Source organism: Palaemon carinicauda, chromosome 41 (assembly GCF_036898095.1).
Source record: "Palaemon carinicauda isolate YSFRI2023 chromosome 41, ASM3689809v2, whole genome shotgun sequence".
NCBI lineage: Eukaryota > Metazoa > Arthropoda > Malacostraca > Decapoda > Palaemonidae > Palaemon > Palaemon carinicauda.
The window spans coordinates 13,704,899-13,727,276 of record NC_090765.1 but is presented as its reverse complement, the minus strand read 5'-3'; the positions used below and the strand labels follow the sequence as shown (position 1 = coordinate 13,727,276).

The following is a 22,378-nucleotide window of genomic DNA, read 5'->3' as shown; positions in this document are numbered from 1 at the left end:
GGCTGAGGGTCAGCAATGTCCTCATCCGAAAGTTCCTCATCTGACAACTGATGAGAAACAAGTAAAGGGGTTGGCAATGCTTGACACGCAGCGTCCACCCGCACTGGTGCATAAGTGGCGGACCAGGACGCAGCGTCCTGAAACTGCTTGACAGTCTGAGAACTGTCAACAACAACAGGTGCGTAAGGACGCACAGCGTCCACCCGAGACTGCTTAGACCGCCTAGGCTGCGTAGTCAAAACAACTTTAGGTTGCGGAGGTTGACGCACAGCGTCAAAACAAGTCAACTCCGACGGTTGGCGAACGTCCTGAATGTCACCAGGCGCATCAGCGAGTTGCCTAACGTCCACATGCGGCTGAAAATCCACACGAGACCGCATCGAGTGTGGTACTACCCCCACCGCTTGACGTGAGATGGCTACACCAACGTCAACAGGACGCACAACAGAACGCTTGGGTGGCTGAAGGCCAGGATCTCGATGAGATAAACGGCTAGGCTCAACGGAAACCTTATCGGCATTGTAGTCTTCCATAAGAGACGCAAGCTTAGACTGCATGTCCTGCAGTATAACCCATTTAGGGTCCACGGGAATGGGTGCGGTAACAGACGGGGTTAGCATCTGAGACGGCACAACTTTGCCTTGCTTAGGCGGCGAGCAGTCATCCGATGACTGCAACGGGTCCGAACTGTCCCAATGACTACATCCAGGACGTTGGACTTGTCCTGAAGGGACCGACTTCCGTTTAAGAGGCCTAGAAACCTTGCTCCACGGTTTCTTGCGTGAAAAGCCTTCGGAAGACGAGGTAAAAATGGGCTCTCTCGTCTTATGGTAGGGGCGATCTTGATGAGATACGCCTGATACCATAGAGGGAACGTCTGTTCGCTGATCAAGGCCTCTCGAACCCATAAGTCGTACGACATTACTTCTCCCCTGGGCTTGGGAGCTTGCAAGAGGTCCCGGACTAGGTGAACGACAGGCACGAAAAGACGAACCCTCGGTCGCAACACTGTTCACAACACTTTGCGCACTAATCACTTTCCCACTTTCCGCCGTGGCACTATGACACTTAAGTTCCTTCACATCAGCCATGAGTTGATTACGGACACTTGCTAACGCTTCAACTCTCTCCCCCAAGGCATGAATAGCACGTAACATGTCTTGCATAGACGGTTCCTGAGTGCTAGAAGGGGGGTTAGGAACAACCACTACAGGGAAGGATTAGGTTCAGGGGCATGTGGAGAGGAAAAATCTACGGACCTAGATGAACTTCTCCTTACCCTATCTCTCTCTAGTCTACGTGCATATTTATCGTATTCGAGCCAATCGAATTCCGAAAGGCCCACGCATTCCTCACACCGATCTCCCAATTGACAGGTTTTACCCCGACAATTGGAACAAACAGTATGTGGGTCGAGAGAAGCCTTTGGAAGACGCCTATTACAGTCCCTAGCATTACACTTTCGAAATCTAGGTACTTGAGAAGGGTCAGCCATTTTGAATTAGTCAAAGAAAATTCCAAAAACAATCCAAGTCATCAACAAATAATCCGATTCAATAAAGAGTTCAAGAGTTTATGTTGAGGAAAAACACCTGCACTGCGAAAGCTCAAACCAAAATAAAGTACTTCACCAAATATGATGAGAAAACTCCAGGTTCTACAGCGAGTATGAATACGTCTTGTCGTCAACGTCGACAGAGAAGAATTGAAGGTTTTGTTTACATACAAGAGTGGTATCTGGCCGACAGTTGGCGCTGGTGGGCACACCCGCAACCTTCATAGCGATCGCTCGCGAGTTTTTTGAGTGTGTTTTCTGTCGATCCGCAGAGTTGCAGCTATTATATATTCACCGGCTAAGTTAAATATTTAAAAATAATCATGATTTTTATCAACACTGGCTAGTTAAGGATTAAGAATTTGACCCTTGCCTTTCTCACCGAAGACTGACTATTTATGATAGTAAGGGAAGGGTCCAGTAATTTTTTTAAGTCTATCTCTCCCTTAGATAAGTGACCATGGTAATTGTGGAAGAAAGGAGATAATATTCTACCCCTCACCTGCATTTTAAATCAAATTATTTTCATTACAGATGAATGAACGTAAAATCAAGTGTCCGGGTTGGATATTGTAACATAGCCAACCCTGAATGGGGTCACAAGTATTGCCATTATCATACAGTCAGCCCTTGCTCTTCGTGGGGGTTAGGTAACAGAGACAGGTGCACAGAACAAGAATCTGTGAATACTAGATGCCCTAGGGTGGGATAACTCCTAACCCTATCACCTCACTGTCCATTGCCTGCTCACGATCGATTAACACAGTAAGTACTGCCTAATATTGTTTAAGAATTTAGTAATTGAATTAAGACATTTCAGTAAGTGCACATAACATGCGCACACTTGTACACTACTTACTGGAGATGGTAAGGCTGCAGTACAGTATAGTACAGTACATAACATAACAGTAGTCATCGGGACACTTATAACAACAAAACTCTGTTGTTCCTGTGTAATATAACACTGATACTGCAGTGCACTGTATTTACTGTAATATATCTACAGTATTATCACTACGGTACAGCTAACTGTACTTTAAGTGTTCACTGTTTTTGTTCGGACGACTCATGATGTTTGACAATTCACCGCACACGTAGCCTACGTCTACATATTGTAGAGTGCAGTACATGAAGTAATTTACATAGAGTACTGTACAGTATAATTAATAAACAATACTATACATTTCTGTAATACTGTACTGTACAAGATTATTAAAGAGTAAATATTTTATAGAAAGACCATTAACCATTTTCGTACGAAGTTCTACTCAGCAGTCTGCTTGTTTGTTTGCCGCTCATGAATGCAGAGGCAAGGGACAGTGAAATTGCCCTATCAACCAGGACAATGCCCTAGAAACTGACCATTAATACATATGATTAGTGCCCAAGGCCCGTAGCTATAACCAAGGAGGGCCAGGCAATGGCTGCCAGGGCATTAGCCACCCGTTGAGATACTACCGCTAGAGAGTTATTGGGTCCTTTGACTGGCCAGACAGTGCTACACTGGATCCTTCTCTCTGGTTACAGTTCATTTTCCCTTTGCCTACACATACACCGAGTAGTCTAGTCTATTCTTTACATATTCTCCTCTGACCTCATACACCTGACAACACTGAGATTACCAAACAATTCTTCTATCAAGGGGTTAACTACTGCAGTGTAATTGTTCAGTGGCCACTTTCTTTTTAGTAAGGGTAGAAGAAACTATTTAGCTATGGTAAGCAACTCTTCTAGGAGAAAGACACTCCAAAATCAAACCACTGATCTCAAGTCTTGGGTAGTGCCATAGGCTCTGTACCTTGGTCTTCCACTGTCTTGGGTTAGAGTTCTCTTGCTTGAGGGTACACTCGGGCAGACTACTCTGTCTTATTTCTCTTCCACTTGTTTTGTTATAGTTTTTATAGTTTATATAGAAAACATTTATTTTGGTATTGTTACTGTTCATAAAATATTTTGTTTCCTGTTTCCTTTCCTCGGGCTATTTTCCCTGTTAGGGCTGCCGGGCTCATAGCATCCTGCTTTTTCAACAAGGGTTGTAGCTTAGCAAGTAATAATAATAATAATAATAATAATAATAACAATAATGATAATAATAATAACAGACCTATAGGCTCCCCCAAACCCCACATCCTTAGCTCACAAGGATGGTGAGGTTAGAGCGACCAAAGAAACTGACGAGTTTGAGGGATGTTACCACATCGGCCACCACAACCCATGAAGCATGAATTGCCTCTTGTGTAGTTCTGTAGGGAATCACACTCCTGCACAGTGTTTATATTCACTGGGTAATGTACTGTAGATATATGTAATATTGCATACAAAGGTATCACTTTTTCACATGAAAACGAGATTCTGCTCAAAAAGGACCAAGTGGGAGATGCACACGCGAAGAGAGACAATGCAAGACTGAGGATGAGTCAGCGTGATAAGGGATGTTGTGCTGGGCTGAGAGGGAAGGGGCACGATATGAGACAGGTGCAAAGGACTGCGGGCTGTTTGAAATTATCGCTCTACAAGAGTACTCCAGCGAGCCCGTGAATGTCATTTTTTATTTTACACGTTTTAGTGTCGCGAATGAGTGAAATCGCAAAGAATGAACACGGGAAAATCTAGGGCGGACTGTAGTGATTGCTTTGCTAATTAAGAAGCCAAAAGACATTATTGATATATTTTTTCTTGATTCTGCCAGTATTAAGGAAAAGTCGCTGACACTCAGGCCTGGCATGTCGAGTCCTCTCCAGATAAAACCAAAGAGCCCTCAGGGGATACTAAAGCACCTCCTCTTAATTATCACCTGATGCAAGCATCTGTGAAACTTGCCAATTCTCTTTGCCAAAGCTAATGCAAGCAAAAACACAGTCTTGAAAGTCAGAACTTTATCTGATGACCTTCTCAAAGGCTATTGCATAGGGTTCTTGTGGCCTACGTGGTAACAATCCCTGACTGGTGATCGCTAGACTGGGGTTAGAGTCCCACTCTTATTCATTAATCCCTTAGGTCACTGCAACTTCACCATCCTTGTGAGCTAAGGATGGGGGGTTTGGGGAAGCCTACAGATCTATATGCTGAGTCATCATCAGCCATTGCCTGGCCCTCCTTGGTCCTAGCTTGGGTGGACAGGAGGCTTGGGCACTGATTATATGTATATATGGTCAGTATTTAGGCAATTGTCCTACTTGATATGGCAATGTCAGAGTACCTTACCTCTGCCATTCATGAGCAGCCTTTAAACCTTTAAAACACACAAGACTTGAGAACACCAGTCACGTGCTAATACAGGGGTCTGAGTCGTGGGTTAAGTAAGAGTGCTTGAAGCTCTTCACAAGAATCGACAACTCCTATGACCGGAGATTTATGTTCTTCAATTAGAAGACAAAGCTCAATGTTGAGCAATAGCCATCAACAAACACGACTGAAAGGAGCTTCTTGATGAAGATCGACAAGTAACCACGAGATGTCTAAATATCCAAAACAAATAAGGAAGTAACACTTCCTTTCCCAAGTATAAAAGGCTCCTTCAACATCAACACCTGGTAAATTGCAATGAGTGTATGGCCACACACAAAGCAGTGCATCTCCAGCTAGCCTGGGTACCATAGTAGTCAAGCCAGCCCCTGCCTCACAGTACAGCACCATACCCGTAGCCTGGCGCACCCCCCCCCCCTGTACTATAGCCAATGAAAAGTGCACGGCTAAACATAGGGCTGTATTCAATGAAAAGTGCTCAGCTCAGTATGGGGGCGTGCATCCATAGCCAGCTTGGCTACCTAGGTAATGAGAGCCAGTGATTAGTTCCTGGCCCTTTATACCAGGAACCATCCCCCTCCTCTAAAAGAGAGGTATTGTGATCAAGATTGCTATTTACTGGCCTTAATGGACTTCTTCATCTTGTTCTTCTTGTAAGATGTGTCAGAATCAGAAAAGGAAGAGCTTTTGACTGGCTTTAATACTGGTCAACCACGACAGGGAAACAAGAATCTCTAGCTCGGTTCAAAGATACCGCTTGTCTAGAGGATTTCTGAGACTTTCTGAAGAAGGAAAAGGGAAGAGGGTGGCAACACACTTACTGATGAAGGAGTATGTGGTCAGTCCCTTACATGACTGAAAACTAAAGGAAGCTACTTACCAAAACAACTCTGTATTGAGTATGAATCTGATACGTACCATTCTCCTCCTGGTATGTATCATTCTTAGAGCAGTATGTAACATCTTCTAGTAAGTGGGGTGAAGTTAATCTGAGGCACAAATGCTGCTTACCTCATGTTCATGGCTGATGTCACCATGTTTATGCAAGACAATCGTGAGAACCAAGAGTATGCATTCCAGATGAATGTGGAATCCCGGCACACGTGGATTGTATGCACATATGGCTATCCACTGAAAACTAAGGGTGATGGCGCACTAACAATATGGTGTGCAAACAAATAAGAGCACATTAACGGTGGAGTGAGTACTTGAGTGCATGCAAGAACAGTTTAAGGCGCATTCACATAAGAGCACGCACATAAGAGATAACACGGGTGATATACAAAACTCAAGTAAAATAAAGTGCTTCTTGGGTGGACTTGTAGGATTGCATAGCAGTATTTTTAGACTTATTTCAGAAGCAAGTCATCTGAAAGCTATTTAAATTTTATAACGACATCTTTACTTTTCTGGTTTTAATTGAGATCTTCTATCCTTCCTACTGTAAGAGAGAGAGCTCGCATAGGAGAACTCGTGAGTGCGCACTCACCAGCAGACGAGGGTGCACATGCCAGAAGATGAAGATGTGCGTGCCAGCAGATGAGTGTGCATATGACAACTGATGAATGCGTGTACACGGGAGTAATTGTGGGCATGTGTGCACTACCAGAGGAGGGCGTTCGCATGCACATATAACACTATCTCTACTGCATTGAGACAAACAATAGGAGTCATATGAATGCAACTCCTATTGATCAATTTTTTATAACTTTGTCCATAAAGATTAAAAGAATATTAAACCCTTTCATCTCCAACAGCAGTACAGTATAAGATGAAACAGTGTACCCTATCCTCTGTGTTGTATTGTCGTCTCTTCGGGTAGTCTTAGTCTTCATCTTCAGTGCATGGAGTCATAGGGACCACTGGGACAGCACGGTCTATCCCACTGGGAGAGACACAGTAAGAGTCATGTATATGCAACTATTATTGATAGATTTTTCAAGAATTTTTCATCCATAAAAGGGAAAGAGGAGTGAGGCCCTTCCATTCAGATTAGCAGTCTGTGAGGAAATAAATGTGAGGCAGCAGTGAAAGGGCTCACAGTTCTGCTTCTAAAGTTCCACCAAAGTTTGATGTTTAAGACATTCCAACGAAGAAAGAGATCCCAAGAATTCTATGAAGAGACAGCACTGCCACGAGATACTTGTCTAGCACCGTTACAGACACAGAGAGACACTGTAGAGAAAAAGAAGGGCAGTAGCCATCCCATTCAACTAGGCGGCAGCAGGAACAACTTCCTCCAAAGGTGCAATAATGTCCAAGGAAAGCCAATCCCCAAAATAAACTGCAACAGGAATGCTGTACAACAGGAACAAGAAAATGTATTTACCCAATATTCAGTGGAATATCTTGAAAAAGGCAAAACCTTCCTTCTTCCTTTATTTCCCTCACAAACAACGAACTGCCAACAATTGTCTAAAAGAAAAATCATAAGATTAAAACAGCCAGTTGAAGGCACCGGGAATACGTCTGTACTCTCCAACGGCTGAAAACAAAGTGGCTTCTCGGTGTGCCTGTGGGGCTTCCCCGCTGCCTGGCAGTAACTACTAATACCTCGTAAAAACTTTTAACAGCTGCCTCTAGCTGCACTGAAAACACTCTTATTAAAGGATGATGACTTGTATTCATGTAGGAACATATGGATATTAAGGGATGAGGAACACAAGTTGGAACAAACAAAAACAAAGATGTTGAGGTTAATGTTGAGGATCTTGTTGAGTGGGAGATCAAAAAGCAAATAAATTGTAAGTTCAAAGTGTGTGAAATATTGCTGACATGTCAAGAATCCAGATTGAGATGGTATAGGCATCTAGTAAGGATTGGTAAGGAAGAGGGAGTGCAGAGGGTTTATTGGAACCTGTCTGGGGGGAAAGATGAGAAGAGAGGCAAAGGATTAAATGGTGTGATAGGGTGAAAAGAGGATTTAGATATGGGTTTGGTGAAAAAAAAAATGCTTTCGGTAGACTAGTTGTAAAAAATGCATCAAGACAACTCCTTAGTTTATAAATAACTGTAAAGATGAAGAAGAAACCTATACAATTTAGAAGATACAGTCTCATTCTCAAAACTGACAAAATGAAAAAACAGGAAAGGCAAGCATTCACTGGGGCCATCAATAATTCACTGTTATCCTATAAAAGTACTCAAACAGAATTATATTAATATTATAATAAATGATATTGTACAATTAAACCACATATCATTAAAGGTAATTCAAGACATTTTACATGCGCATGCTCAAACAAAAATCAACTTCAAATGATGGGTGGTCGCTATGTTATGTAGAAGTCCTTAATAGATAATAAATAAACTTGATACAAAAATTGAGAAAGAAAAATTACCGAAGAAATAAGGAATAAAAGTGGCAAGCAAACCTTATTTCTTGCTAACCTCCATAAAATCTATTCCTTATTATGGCTTCAAATTGAAGATAAAAAAAATGCTAAGCTTACATGCATAACTAAAAATAAAGAAAATAGAAATAATAATTGTGGATAATTAAACTAACAGCATTTTAGAGGCATCAGTCAGATCAACGCAACATACATGTTACTAGCAGCTTGTTTAGATATGAAACGTCCAGTAAGATGACTAGATCTTAGGAATTTTGCTGCTTCCATGAAGGGTGCAGAATCTGGAAAATTATTTTTTTTTTTAGTAAGGAACAATAAACCCTAAAAGAACCATGCTATTCTAATAAGATCCATATTTGGATCTTTCTAAACTTTAGAATGGGTAAGCTTAGGGCTAACTAGCTTATGACAGCAAAAAAAAAAAAAAAGAGAGAGAGAGAGAGAGAGAGAGAGAGAGAGAGAGAGAGAGAGAGAGAGAGAGAGAGAGAGAGAGAGAGAGAGAGAGAGAGACTCCTAATCATCATAATGCAGTACAAAACTATTTTGTGATTATCTCACGGTAAATATATTAACAATAATAAAATTATGGTAAAATGCATACGGTACTCTAAATTTTATTCAAATGTAGATTGATTGATTGATTTAAAGTTTTCAGGCATCCAGACACCTGAGGTCATTGACGCCGGTAACATTCAAATGTAGAAATTTGAGAGAGAGAGAGAGAGAGAGAGAGAGAGAGAGAGAGAGAGAGAGAGAGAGAGAGAGAGAGAGAGAGAGAGAGAGAAAACTAGCTACCATGGGAATCCTTTTTCTATCTATCTATGCTCTTCTTTTGCTCACAATTCCCTTGAACATACAGTACAAAACTTTTCTCTATAGCTAAATTTTCCATTAATTTTGTCATTTCATCCTTAATGGTTACTGTTTTAGCTAAAAATATGGTACCAAATTGATACTGGATTGTTTGTTAAATAGCATGGCTTCTAATATATCAAATCTTAAAAGTAATTTATATTTTTCCAAGCCATTTAACCCCGAGCCCTAAAATTAGCCCAATTACTTTAGCACGGGCGGGAATCAGTCATTGAAATGGATAAGGAGCATTTATGCAACTGGTGAGGGTGCAGGGCTCATAGTTGGTCCTCTATTCATTTTTGCTACTACACCTCAGGACTCAGAGGGGTGGTTTGAGGAGGAAAATCATATTAAATGACTCAGGTTTGTATGGCTAAGAAAAAAAAAAAATTACTCTTAAAATTTTACATTTTTTCATAAGAGACATACAAAACCTTCTTATTTGATTAGAGAGACTCGCTGATTAGAGGGTTGGAAGGATCTTTTTTTTAATTTCAGTCACTATGTTCAATGATTGGTCTCAGGACAGAGAAGCAAAGGTACTAACATTTATCTCCTTATCATAGGGATGATAAAACTGATAGGACCTGAGGTGTACATAATATACTGTACCAAAATCAAAGGAACCCTTTCACCTGGGTGAAAAATGTCCGCCAAATTAAATTCAAAATATATGAGTGATGGGAGATGGGGAGATATACTTCTTGGGTTTCAAAGAATGAAGCTCTGAAGTGTAACTTAGAAGCATTTAGTCTGACCAGTATGTAATGCTGTGACTGCTGACTCCTAGTGAGAGGCAGAAGAATGAAGGAGAAGAGCCAGTTATAAAACATTCATTCATGACTTATATCAATAACATAACCATAAGATGCAATCTGTCCTTATATGGAGCTGGGCTTACCACACAACAGATTGAACAGCCAATACGAGTCAAAGCATAAAAGTGTCATGGGACTTGGTACAATCTCTCTCGTAAAAAGCCATAAAGTTGGTCTGCCGGACACCCACCTTTAATACTTGGCCCACCGACAAATTCCTCAGGAATAAGAGAGATGGGGCAATACCCCTAACTTTGTGGGCCTTGATCTTGGCTGATGCCTTCATTGTCTTGTCAGCTGAGGCAAAAGTTCTCCGAATTGTCTCACGAAGCCAGAAAGAGATTGTGTTTCTTGACACATCATTCATAGACCTACCAGTGCTAACTAAGAATCTCCTACACTTAGATCTGAGGTGTCAGGTCCTCTTCAGATAACACTGCAGAGACCTAACAGGACACACGAACATCTCGTCTTCGTTACCACCCAACGCCTCCCATACGGAGGGGTTGGAGAAGGACTCATACCTGAGATCATGCATCGTCAGATTCTGAGTCTTGGCAACAAACTCCGGCACAAAACTAAAGAAAACCTCCTTCCATCAATGAGTGTGGGCGACTATGTAAGAGACAACGTGCAACTCGCTCATTCTTTTCAGATGGCTAAGGCCAGCAGAAAAGTCTTGACTGTCAAATCCCTCTGATGACCTGATCAATGGCTCAAACGGGGTACACCTAAGAGCCTTGAGAACTAAGGTCACATCCTATTTTGGGGGCCTGAGATCCCAGGATGTACAAGACTGCTCAAAGCTCTTCATGACAGCTCCCAGGAGGCTGAAACATCTATGTCTTTCAGTTGAAAAACTACACCAAAGACAAAGCGGTAGCCTTTGATGGCTACAACTGAGACACTTTTCCTGGTGAAGGAACATGCGGAAATTCATAATCTGTACTAGAGACACACCGACTGGAGAAATACCTCTTTTATAACAACTGCAAAAGATGGTCACTCAGTCTGGTAGAAATTAGTCGAGGATCTCTGAAGGTATCCAGTCATCTCTTGTGCAGTGCCTAGTAAAAAACCTTTTACTCAGAAGAGATGCTGAATAATCTCCACCAATAAAGAAGTAACTCAACGGACTTGTGCGGGAAAAAAAGAAGAGTGGGTCATGAGGGTAGTTCTCTCGGGACCTCGACCAGAAGAGCAACCAGATAGGGATACCACTTGGCATTTGGCCATCTGGAGCTACCAGGGTCATTCTGATTCCTGGGATAATCAACACAGTTGATTAAAATCTGGCTGAACAGGGGAAAAGTGTAGACATCCAGGTGATCCCAGAAGTGTTGGAAGGTGTCTTCAAACACTATCCATGGGTCTGGGTCTGGAGCTAAGGAGCAGAAGACAGGAAGTTTCCTGTTCAGCCGTGACACAGACATGTCGATTCCGGAGAGCCTCAAAGGGTAAGAAGCTTTTCCGCCACAAGATGTAGAGACCGCTCCACACCTAAAACCTGTCAATGATGGCAAAGTGTGTCTACTAGGACATTCCTCTTGCCTGGAATGTATCTCACTGACAACTCTACAATGTGAAAAAACACCCAGACATGCACCTGCTTCATAAACTTGCAGAGGGGTCATGAAACCATGCCTCCTTGCTTATTGACGTAGGCTACTCAGTTGAGCTGTCACTCATCAATACTATCAAGTGCCTACTCAAACATTCTTGGAATGCTTGTAGACCTAGGAAGGTCGCTTGCATTTCTTAGATGTTAATGTACAGATGCCTTTTTTCCTTGGACCACACTCCTGATATGACTTGATAGTTGAGGTGTGCATCCCATCCCTCCTTTGATGCATCCAAGGACAGATGCAGAAAACGAGGCCAAAAGTCGAGTGGAACTTCCCTGGTGATGATGTTCTCATCAAGCCACTATGTAAGATCGCACTGGACCTTCTGTAACAATGGCACAGGGAGGAAAGAGGGGATCCCTGATAGTTACCCAGTGATTCAGATCCTTCAGGCACCATTGAAGGGATCTTTGGTGGAGATACCTGAGAGGAACAAGCTTCTCCAACAAGGATAGATGTTTGAGAAGACGTTACTATTGCCGAGTTAAAACAACCGTCTTAGACAGGAACATTCGCGCAACCTCCTTCAGCTGGCTGATATGATTATCTATGGGAAAGACTCTTGCAGTTGCTGAATCTATCAGCACGTCCCAGGTATTTCATCCTCTGCTGGGCTATGAGACTTGATTTCTCCCAGTTTACCACAATCCCCAGCTCATGGTAAAGTGCGAGAAGTCTATCTAGATCCTGAAGCAACTGCTACTTTGACAAGGCCAGGATCAATCGGTCGTCAAGATACATCAGAAGATGTAACCCTCGGGAGGGGGCCCAAGTGGCTACCGTGGTGAACACAAGCCGTACACACTCCAAATTACAGAGTCCAGAACTGGTACACCGTACCATTGAGATCCTGTGAGATCTGATGAACAGGCACTTGAAAGTATGCATCCTTTAGATCTACTGAAAGCATGAAGTCTCCCTCTCTGATGTAAGACAGCACAGACTACTGTTTCCATCCTGAACTTTGTTTGACAAACAAACCTGTTCAGTGGAGACGTTGGTAACTGGTCTCCAGTCCCCGTTGCCTTCTCCACTAGGAATAGGCAACTGTAGAAGCCTGGAGATCCATCTCGGACAACTTCAAGTGCATTTTTCTCCATTATCGCCCCCACTTCTGCCTGCAAGGACAGAGCTTTCGTGAATGTTGGAAGATCCGACTAGAACTCACACGGAACAGGTGATAGAGGAAGCTGGTGATCCAGAATAGGAAGCAAGTAATCATCCTAAACGACACTAATAACTCAAGACTCGACATGACTCTCTACCACATTGCCAAGTGGAGAGGCAGACAACCCCTACTCTCACCAGTGGAAGAGAGGAAACATTGTCTTAGTGTTTCTCTCTCCCTTCCCTCTTCTCACCATCTCCTCTTGGGTTGCAGTGGTTGAAAAGGCTGTGCAACCATAAGCTCTCTTCAAGAGGAGATTGGAGGTACAGCAGAACAGGATCTTGGAACAGGAGCAGGGTATTTCTCCAATCCTGAATACGCATGACCAACCAAACCCGAATATTTGACTACTATTCCCTTCGAAGGGCCAGAGCCTTTGAGGACAACAGCCCAGTGGATCAGGGAGTCTACGAAGCAGTGCTCTACGAATCCACTACTACCTGGACATGACACTTCGGAGGCAGACATGTGGCTCCCTGCATCAATGAGTTCTGTAACACCAACGTTACTTTTGGGTTAACCTGTTTTGAGAAATGAGAAACCTCGGCATCTCACCTATTCAAAACCCAGTTAGCCCACAGGTTAGCTGCCCGGTGAGCCAGGAAAGTGATGGCCTTTCCTCCAAACAGCACAAGGCTTTTGAATTTCTCAAAAGACTTTGGGGTTTACAACTCCATTGACTTTGCGAAGTATGTCACTACACCCATCACTCTTGGAGCCAAGACACAGCATGGCGAGAGGGCAAGAATGAAGCCTCCATGGCTGTCAACTCAGTGAGAGCCTCCCCCATCAGCATAAACTGATGGATCAACCTGCAAAGGTGCGAATGTGACGTTCTCTGACGTGTAGAATCTTCATTGCCTAAGAGTGGGGAAGGCAAGAACTTGTTCAACCTGCCTGATCTGATCATCCACTTCGTCCAGAGTTAGATCCACTAGATCTGACCATGGCAATGCCAACGAGGATTCAATCCTTGACGGGCACAAAAATATCAATCAATGACCGAAGTCCTCCCCGAAGACAGAATCACAGAAGCCTCCCCCCGGTTGTTACACTGACGAATGAGAGCAAAGAGCCCCTAAAGAAACTCTCAAATTCAAGACGGACAGGCTCCGCGGGGTTTAGCCTGCTATCCAAAGACCCAGACATGCATATCGTGCCCTCAGCGCAACAGGATGGGGCAGAGAGTTAACCACAGTCTCAGAAAGGCCAGTGCCTCATATTCTCCAACTTCTAGAAAACGCATGTTGTAAGATACGCCATAACGTATTTCCAAGAATGGTACAGGATTACATGAATTGCAATAGGGTTCATTACAATAAATAATAGACTTACATCTTTTCCCAACGCCAATTCTGTTTCAAGTTCAGTTCAAAGAACATTCACAGGTGGTACCGTTAATCTCCTGCGAGTGATTAGTTATCAAGCCAAATGCAGTGATTTAGGAGTGTCTCTCCGTGTGTGAAGGACCAATCACACATTTGGCTTGATAACTAATCACTCGCAGGAGATTAACGGTACCACCTGTGAATGTTCTTTGAACTGAACTTGAAACAGAATTGGCGTTGGGAAAAGATGTAAGTCTATTATTTATTGTAATGAACCCTATTGCAATTCATGTAATCCTGTACCATTGCTGTATTTTCTTTATTGACTTGTATTTATGTATTATAATGAACCCTATTGCAATTAATGTAATCCTGTACCATTGCTGTATTTTCTTATTGACGAGCTGTTTTTTTTTTTGTTTGCAGCTAAAACCTCGTCCGATATACAAGTTGTACTCTTCAATATATCTAATTATAAAAGACGTGAGTTTTCAAGACCTACACGCCAATAACTTAGAACTTTAGCCGAGAGAGTGAACCCCTCTCCGGTGTTCTACAGTTTTAGATCTTTACACAAAGTGGGTCTCAGATGACTGATTGTAACCTGACTATCAAGAAGTGAATCTTTCTCAGACGTTGACGCCGAGCTGGGAACATCGTCATCATGTCGGAGAGATCATTAAAATCAAGAACGTCATCCAAGAGCGACACAAGCGAGGTCCGCCGAAAGCTGTTAGAAGCGCAAGCTAACTTAGCCAAGGTTCAACTGAAGGCACGCTTAGAAGCGGAAGAACGTGCAGCCAAGAAGAAAGCTGAAGCTGATGAACTCTCTGCTCAGAGAGATGCCGAGGATCGGGCCGCTAGAGGGCTAGCGGACGCTGCATTGCTGGAGGCCGAGCTCGAGGTTCAGAGACAGCAACTTGAATACGAAATTAGATCGGAGGCAGGAGAGTCGCAATGTGGTTCGGAAGTGTCTTCACATGCCGGAAGCGTGAGAGTTTCCAGTGTAAAGGTCATGGAGACTGAACATGAGTCTAGGATCAATCAATGGAGGCTAAGTGTCGCCCACCACCACGAGAATGACCCAAGTGCTATGCGGACATTGGACCCTGTAGAACATACAAGAGGACCAGAATGCCATTCTACACCCATGGAAGTCCACTCACGGCCATTGGATCCCACCTCAACTCCTTTCGCACCACGACATGCCACATTTGAACCCTCTGTTACTAACCCCTTGTCCAACAACTCTCAAGTGCTTAAGGCACTCGAATGCACTCTTGCTAGCAGCAATGAGTTGGCGCGGACAACGCTGTTACCACCTACTAAACTTGAGCGCTTTGGAGGCGACTTCACCAAATTTAATTGGTTCAAGATGTCCTTCAAATGGCACATTGAGAACAATACCTCGGACCCCGAGCGCAGGCTGAACCACTTGTATCATATCCTAGATGGGCCTCCGAGAAACCTGGTTGAGCACTGCTTGCACCTGTCACCGACAATTGGGTACGATGAAGCTTGGAAGCAGCTGAGTGAATTCTACGGCAGAGAAGTCGATGCTACCGAAGCTTTTATTCGTCAGCTTCTCGAATGGAAGGAAATCCCAGCAGGTGATAGCGAAGGTTTAATGAACTACGCTTCTTACCTAAAGAAGGTGAAGGCAGCACTGGGTGCAAATTACACTAGAATTGAGCTGCAAGAAACTATGAGAAAGATAGTGGAAAAGCTCCCTCACCCTCTTCGGGTAAGATGGGTCTCTAAGTACCTGGAACATGAACACAAGCTTCCAGCCCTGATCACCTTTGTGGAGAGACAGGCACTGGTCGCTAAAGAATTGAAGTACTACGAGTGCGACCGTCGTCCATCCAAGGGCAAACCTGAGGACACGAGCAAGCCGATTAAAGCTAAAGGCTTGCCTGTTCACCACAGCTCTCCTTCCGACAATGGGATATATTGCGTATACTGCAAGAAAAATAAGCACGGAATTCAGTCGTGCCACCGATTCCAAAGCCTCAATTTGGATGACCGCTGGAATGCTGTGGTGGATGCCAAACTCTGCTTCAGATGCTTAAATGTCGCGCACAATCACGAAGCCTGTGAAGAAGAATCTTCGTGTGGCAAGTGCGGCTTGGGGACGCATCACACGCTCTTGCACTATGTGAAGAAAACCCCTTCAAGGGACAGTACAAACTCCAAGAGAGCAACTGTGTACAAGACATCTGACAAACCTAAAGCGGAGGCCGGGACGACTAGCAATGCACCACCTGATAGAACTAACACCGAAACCGCTCTAGAGGCTGGGACTCCTGCAACGACGGGGCACGTACACGCCATGTCCACTGACCGACGACCTGATGGTCGTACAATGTTGAAGCTTATCCCAGTCATGGTGAACGGAACGTGCACTACGGTCGGCTTCATAGATGGAGGAGCCGCACCCACGCTAGCCGCAAGGAGCCTAATAGATCGGCTAGGTGTAACGGGAAGGCCTTGCAACCAGACCATGGTGACAGAGGCCGGTACGTTCGACTGCAAGGAAGTGGTCCAACTCACCCTTGGTAACATCAACGGAGGTGAGGAGGAAGAACGAGTAAAAGAAGTCTTTGTTACTGACAAAATTAATGTGTCGACGGACTACATAATGCCTTCGGACTGGCTGAAGAGATGGCCACACATGGCAGACGTAGAGCTGCAAAGCTTGCCAACTGACCACGAACAGGTCGAGCTAGTGATCAGGTTAGACACGACCCTGAATCGAGTCATTCTGGAGCAACGCCACGGCACTGCCAATGAGCCATCCGCCTACCTAACCAAGCTTGGTTGGGTGGCTTTCGGTCCTACTGGAGACCGGTCTGCATCGGAGGTCTCACCCGTGCATCATGTTCATCGAAAATTTGACCCTCAAGACTTGACAGAGTTACTGCAGAGTCATTTTAATAGAGATTTCTTCGAAAAGGAATCCCTCTCCAAATTGGAAGATTCCCTAGAGGATAAGAGATTCTTGGCCACCTTGAATAACACGACACAGCATCGATATGGAAAGTACGTGGCCAAGCTGCCATTCAAGGACTCTACTCCTCTACCTGATAATATGAATATGGCAATTCGACGAGCCCGAAGCTTGAAAAGAAGACTAGACAACGACGAAGCTTACAAGACATCCTACGTAGCTCAGATGGAGAAATATACTGATAAGGGCTACGCTGAAAGGGTTCCTGTAAGTCAGCTAGACAGGGAGGACGGGCGCGTATGGCTTATGCCGCACCACTCTGTCAGGCATCCTGTCAAACAGAAAGACCGAGTGGTCTTCGATCTGAAGGCAAGGCACCGAGGAACATCTCTCAACGAACATCTGATGCAAGGCCCCGACCTCACCAATAGCCTGACGGGTGTTCTCCTGCGTTTTAGAGAGGGTCAACATGCCATCACAGCAGACGTGCAGGAGATGTTCCATCAGGTGAAGGTACCTGAAGAGGACAGAGACTGCCTGAGGTACCTCTGGTGGCCAGAAGGTGTCACCAGCAAAGAACTGCAAGTCTTCAGAATGACGTCCCACGTTTTTGGCGCAAGATCATCGCCGAGCGTCGTTAACTTCTGCTTACGCAAAACGGCCCTGGACTTTGGAAGCATGTATAACGAAGAAGCTTCTAACTCTATACGTTGCAACTTCTACGTCGACAACCTCCTCAAGGCGATGGATGATGAGGAAGAATGCATTAAACTGACAAGAGATCTGATCAACCTGTGCAGGGATGGAGGTTTCCGTCTTAACCAATGGACCTCCAGCAGCAAGCAAATTCTAGCTGCGATCCCCAGAGAAGAACGAGACGACTCTGTGGCTGTCCTAGACTTGAATAAAGATGAGCTGCCAACTGAACGAGCCCTGGGGATCCATTGGAATATGAGCATAGACGTGTTCACGTTCAGAATCGTCCTTAAAGACAAGCCTTTCAACCGACGTGGTGTGCTCTCTGTTGTTGCATCGATCTATGACCCCTTGGGCTACTTATCCCCCGTCACTTTGATCGCGAAGATCCTGTTGCAAGAAATGTGCCGAAGGAAGCTCTCGTGGGATGAGGAGATGTCTGCTGATGAACTTGTTCGATGGAAGACCTGGCTTGCGCAGTTGCCACAACTGGAAGAGTTCCAACTGCGAAGGTCCTTCATACCACCAGACTTCGGAGATGTTGACACCCTTCAGCTGCACCACTTTGCAGACGCAAGTCAGACAGGCTATGGTGTAGTCTCTTACTTGCGTGTAGTTGGTGTCAACGGAAAGATTCATTGCACTCTTGTCATAGGACGGGCGAGAGTCGCCCCTCTGAAAAGGACCACCATCCCTCGTCTTGAGCTGACGGCGGCTGCTATCGCTGCACAGATGGACTCAAAGCTGAAGACTGAGCTCGATCTGAAACTGGCCCCGTCAGTCTTCTGGACTGATAGCACGTCAGTACTGAAATATCTCAGAAATCCGACTGCGAGGTATCAGACCTTCGTGGACAATAGGGTCAATCTCATTAGGGATACATCCGACATTATGGCTTGGAGATACATCAATACTACTGCGAACCCAGCAGACCTTGCGTCACGTGGCCTCTCCGTCGCTGACTTCCTCCAATCATCTTTGTGGTTTTCAGGACCAGATTTCCTCAAGATGGACGAAACGCACTGGCCAACCATGCCCGAAGATGTTGTCAGAGGAGAGCTTGATCCAGACGCCGAAGTGAAGACTTCTCTCGTCTTCGATATAACGAAGAAAGAACCAACGTTCATTGAATCAATAGCGACAAGATTCTCCTCCTGGTTGAAGTTTGTCAGGACCGTCGCGTGGATGACAAGATTTATCCGCCACATGCAGAAGGCTCGCCCATACAGCGGCGACTCACTCTCGAGTGCGGAGCTGCGTACCGCGGAGAATTTGATCTGGAGACTGACCCAAAGCCAAGAGTATGAAGAAGAGTTAAGCACCCTCTCGAAGAAGGGAAGATCGCTGAAGAGGTCTAGTAAATTAATCAAGCTGAGACCATTTCTCAAGGATGGATTGCTCCACGTTGGTGGTCGATTGCAGAAATCAACACTGGCAGATACGGCCAAGCATCCGATCATCCTACCCAGCAGTTCTCCGGCGGTCAAGCTTATGGTGAGAGCCACGCACGAATCCTGCGGCCATTGTGGCCAGAACCACCTGATGACCCAGTTGAGGACAAACTACTGGATCGTCCGCGGAAATGCGATCGTCAAGACTGTCATTCGAGAATGCTTGGTCTGTCGCAGACTAAGTCGTCGTCCTTTAGTTCAGGTGATGGCTGAACTGCCATCCGACCGGCTTTGTCCAGATGAACCCCCCTTTACTAACACTGGGTCGGACTGCTTCGGACCGTTCTTAGTGAAGCAAGGAAGGTCCACAGTGAAGCGTTGGGGCGCTATCTTTACATGCCTTACCTCGCGAGCAGTCCACCTGGAAGTGATCGATACAATGGAACAAGACTCCTTCGTCAACGCCATCAGGCGTTTCGTCGCTCGCAGGGGGCCTATCAAGAGAATGTGGTCCGACAACGGGACCAACATTGTGGCCACGGAACGAGAGCTAAGAGAAGCTCTCCAGTGCTTCAACGAAGGAGAAATCAGAGACACACTCTCGATCCGAGGCATAGAGTGGAACTTTCATCCACCACATGCCTCACACTTTGGCGGAGTGTGGGAGCGTCTGATCAGGTCCGTCCGAAGAGCCCTCACAGCGGCCTGTCTCCAACAAGTCACGACTGATGAAACGCTTCGCACTCTGTTCTGCGAAGTGGAGGCTGTTGTTAATAGCCGACCTCTGACGAAGATCAACGACGACCCGAACTGCCCTGTCCCTCTCACGCCTAACATGATCCTAACTTTGAAAGGGTCACCCGATCCCTTCACATCCACATGCAAGAAGGACATGTATGTGAAGAGGCGATGGAGACAGGCACAGTTCCTCGCTGACGAATTCTGGCGCAGGTGGATACAGGAGTATCTCCCCCTGCTTCAGGAGCGCCAGAAGTGGTCAGTCTCAAAGCGTGACATCAACGTCGGTGACGTCGTTCTAACGCTGGACGAGCGGCTTCCCCGAGGCAGCTGGCCTCTAGGGAAAGTCATGGAGGTCACTCGGAGCGCTGACGGTCGCGTACGTCAAGCTTTGATCAAGACTGAGAACGGCGAGTTCAGAAGGCCTGTGCAGAAACTGTGCCTTCTCTTGGAAAATGATAAAGGCGATGATATAAAGTGATGTATATGAGGTGTTATGAGCGTACGCCGAGCGCTGCTCGCTGCATTTTGTAAATTTTGAATTTTATTATTTGAGTTGAAAATATAGCAAGGTCATTTGAATGAAGCAACCCAAGTGATGCCGTATCTACGGAAATATTTAGCCCATGACCAAATAGGGGGCAGTGTAAGATACGCCATAACGTATTTCCAAGAATTTCTTTTTTGTGTTCTTTGTTAACCATGAGGATTAATTTAGTTTTCCTTTACGTTCTCCAGGACCAACTCTAAGTGCTGAAAACATAACCTTATATGGGCATAGCGATGGTCTAGCTCCATGATTGGTCGGCTCAGAGGGGCATCTCGCGCTAGACAGAGTGACGTCACGGCCCCGGACCTTGGCAGTGCATGGCTGTCCGCTGTGGTGCGAGCATCTCTGTGCTCAGCTTTCTGTGTTGACTGATGCAGTGATTTAGGAGTGTCTCTCCGTGTGTGAAGGACCAATCACACATTTGGCTTGATAACTAATCACTCGCAGGAGATTAACGGTACCACCTGTGAATGTTCTTTGAACTGAACTTGAAACAGAATTGGCGTTGGGAAAAGATGTAAGTCTATTATTTATTGTAATGAACCCTATTGCAATTCATGTAATCCTGTACCATTGCTGTATTTTCTTTATTGACTTGTATTTATGTATTATAATGAACCCTATTGCAATTAATGTAATCCTGTACCATTGCTGTATTTTCTTATTGACGAGCTGTTTTTTTTTTGTTTGCAGCTAAAACCTCGTCCGATATACAAGTTGTACTCTTCAATATATCTAATTATAAAAGACGTGAGTTTTCAAGACCTACACGCCAATAACTTAGAACTTTAGCCGAGAGAGTGAACCCCTCTCCGGTGTTCTACACATGTCCTCTACTACAGCTCTGATCGGTACCATCCTCTCTTCCAAGAGCAAGTCTGTGAAAGAGGGAGGAGTCACATTCCAATGTCTAAGTTGGAGGGAGATGGGGGTCACAACAGCTCTTGCATCATCCTCAAAATAGAATGTGTGCCACACATACATCTGTTCCGACTGACTACAAGAGTAGCCAGAGCAAACGCGTGTACCAGGCTGGGCTCGACTACCAAGGTAACCGGGACTACCCAGCCAACCACAGCTACCAGGGTAGACGGCATAACTGGGATGGCCGGGACTTGGGCTGTGCCACAGGGCCAGAACACAAAGTCCCAGTTTCGGCCACCTGGACCAGGCATGGGGGGCCATGGCAAGAGTCTGTGGCCACGATCACGTGGTACATTGGTCCCATGGCACAAAGGTAATGTACACCTTTCCCGAACGAAAGGTGGTATCACATGGAACCCTGCCCCCGCGACTAAAGCTGGCCTTACTGGAATTCTTCGACCCCTACTTAATCTCCCTCTCTTGAGAGGAAGAGTCAAAATTGGAATTGGAGGCCAAAGAACAGGAGGAGGAGGAGGCAGAGGAATCGCATGCATACCTCTTCCTCTTCCTAGGTCTCACTCCTGGCTCTTCAAGCAGAGCGGTCGAGGTCGGAGCGACCATCAACGACGACGCTCCCCCAGGTGGAGAAAATGCACAGGTTGCTCCGGTAGGAGCCATAGCACTGGAGCACAATATCAGCGGGGAAGGGTGGGAAGCATTGGCACTGGGTCAGGGATAGGGGTCACAATCTTAGCCTTAGACGTACAGTACTGTACTAGACTTACCCTTAACTTTCTTTGTCACTGTCTCAGACTTGAGCACCTTGCCCACCGGGCCGGAGACAACCAAACCAAACTTACCAGACCTTAGGTTCCCTGACATTGGGGATACCACAACTTCCTTCATACCTGGCGCCACAGATGGATCACAAACCTGCGCAGGGGGAACCGAGGAAGAGGGACCCTTGGGTACCATCTCCCTCAAAACAGTCATGGACAGCTTACCTGAAAGACCTAAATAGGCCCAAGCCTTCCTTAAGTGAAACTCGTCAACAGATTTCCCAGTCACACCTTAAGTCTCTTCATCCTCTGCAGGGGAGCTCAAAAGCAAAGACTGAAAAAAAAAACATTGATGTAGATCTACTTTCTCCTGATCCGAGGGCCGAACTCCCCAGGGACCAATCCACTGGTGTAAATGCAAAGGCGTCATCAGTAGGCTTAACCACTGATGAGAAAAAAGCA

At 45.2% G+C, this 22,378-nt stretch overlaps 1 protein-coding gene across 1 annotated transcript in view; it reads right to left on the bottom strand.

Moving 5' to 3' along the window:
• Positions 1-22,378, bottom strand: part of LOC137632351 (uncharacterized) — a 187,135-nt gene that overhangs the window by 55,618 nt on the left and 109,139 nt on the right. Inside the window, exon 10 of the mRNA XM_068364286.1 lies at positions 8,348-8,435. Within this exon, the coding sequence (XP_068220387.1) occupies positions 8,348-8,435 (88 nt within the window). The remainder of the gene's footprint in view (positions 1-8,347; positions 8,436-22,378) is intronic.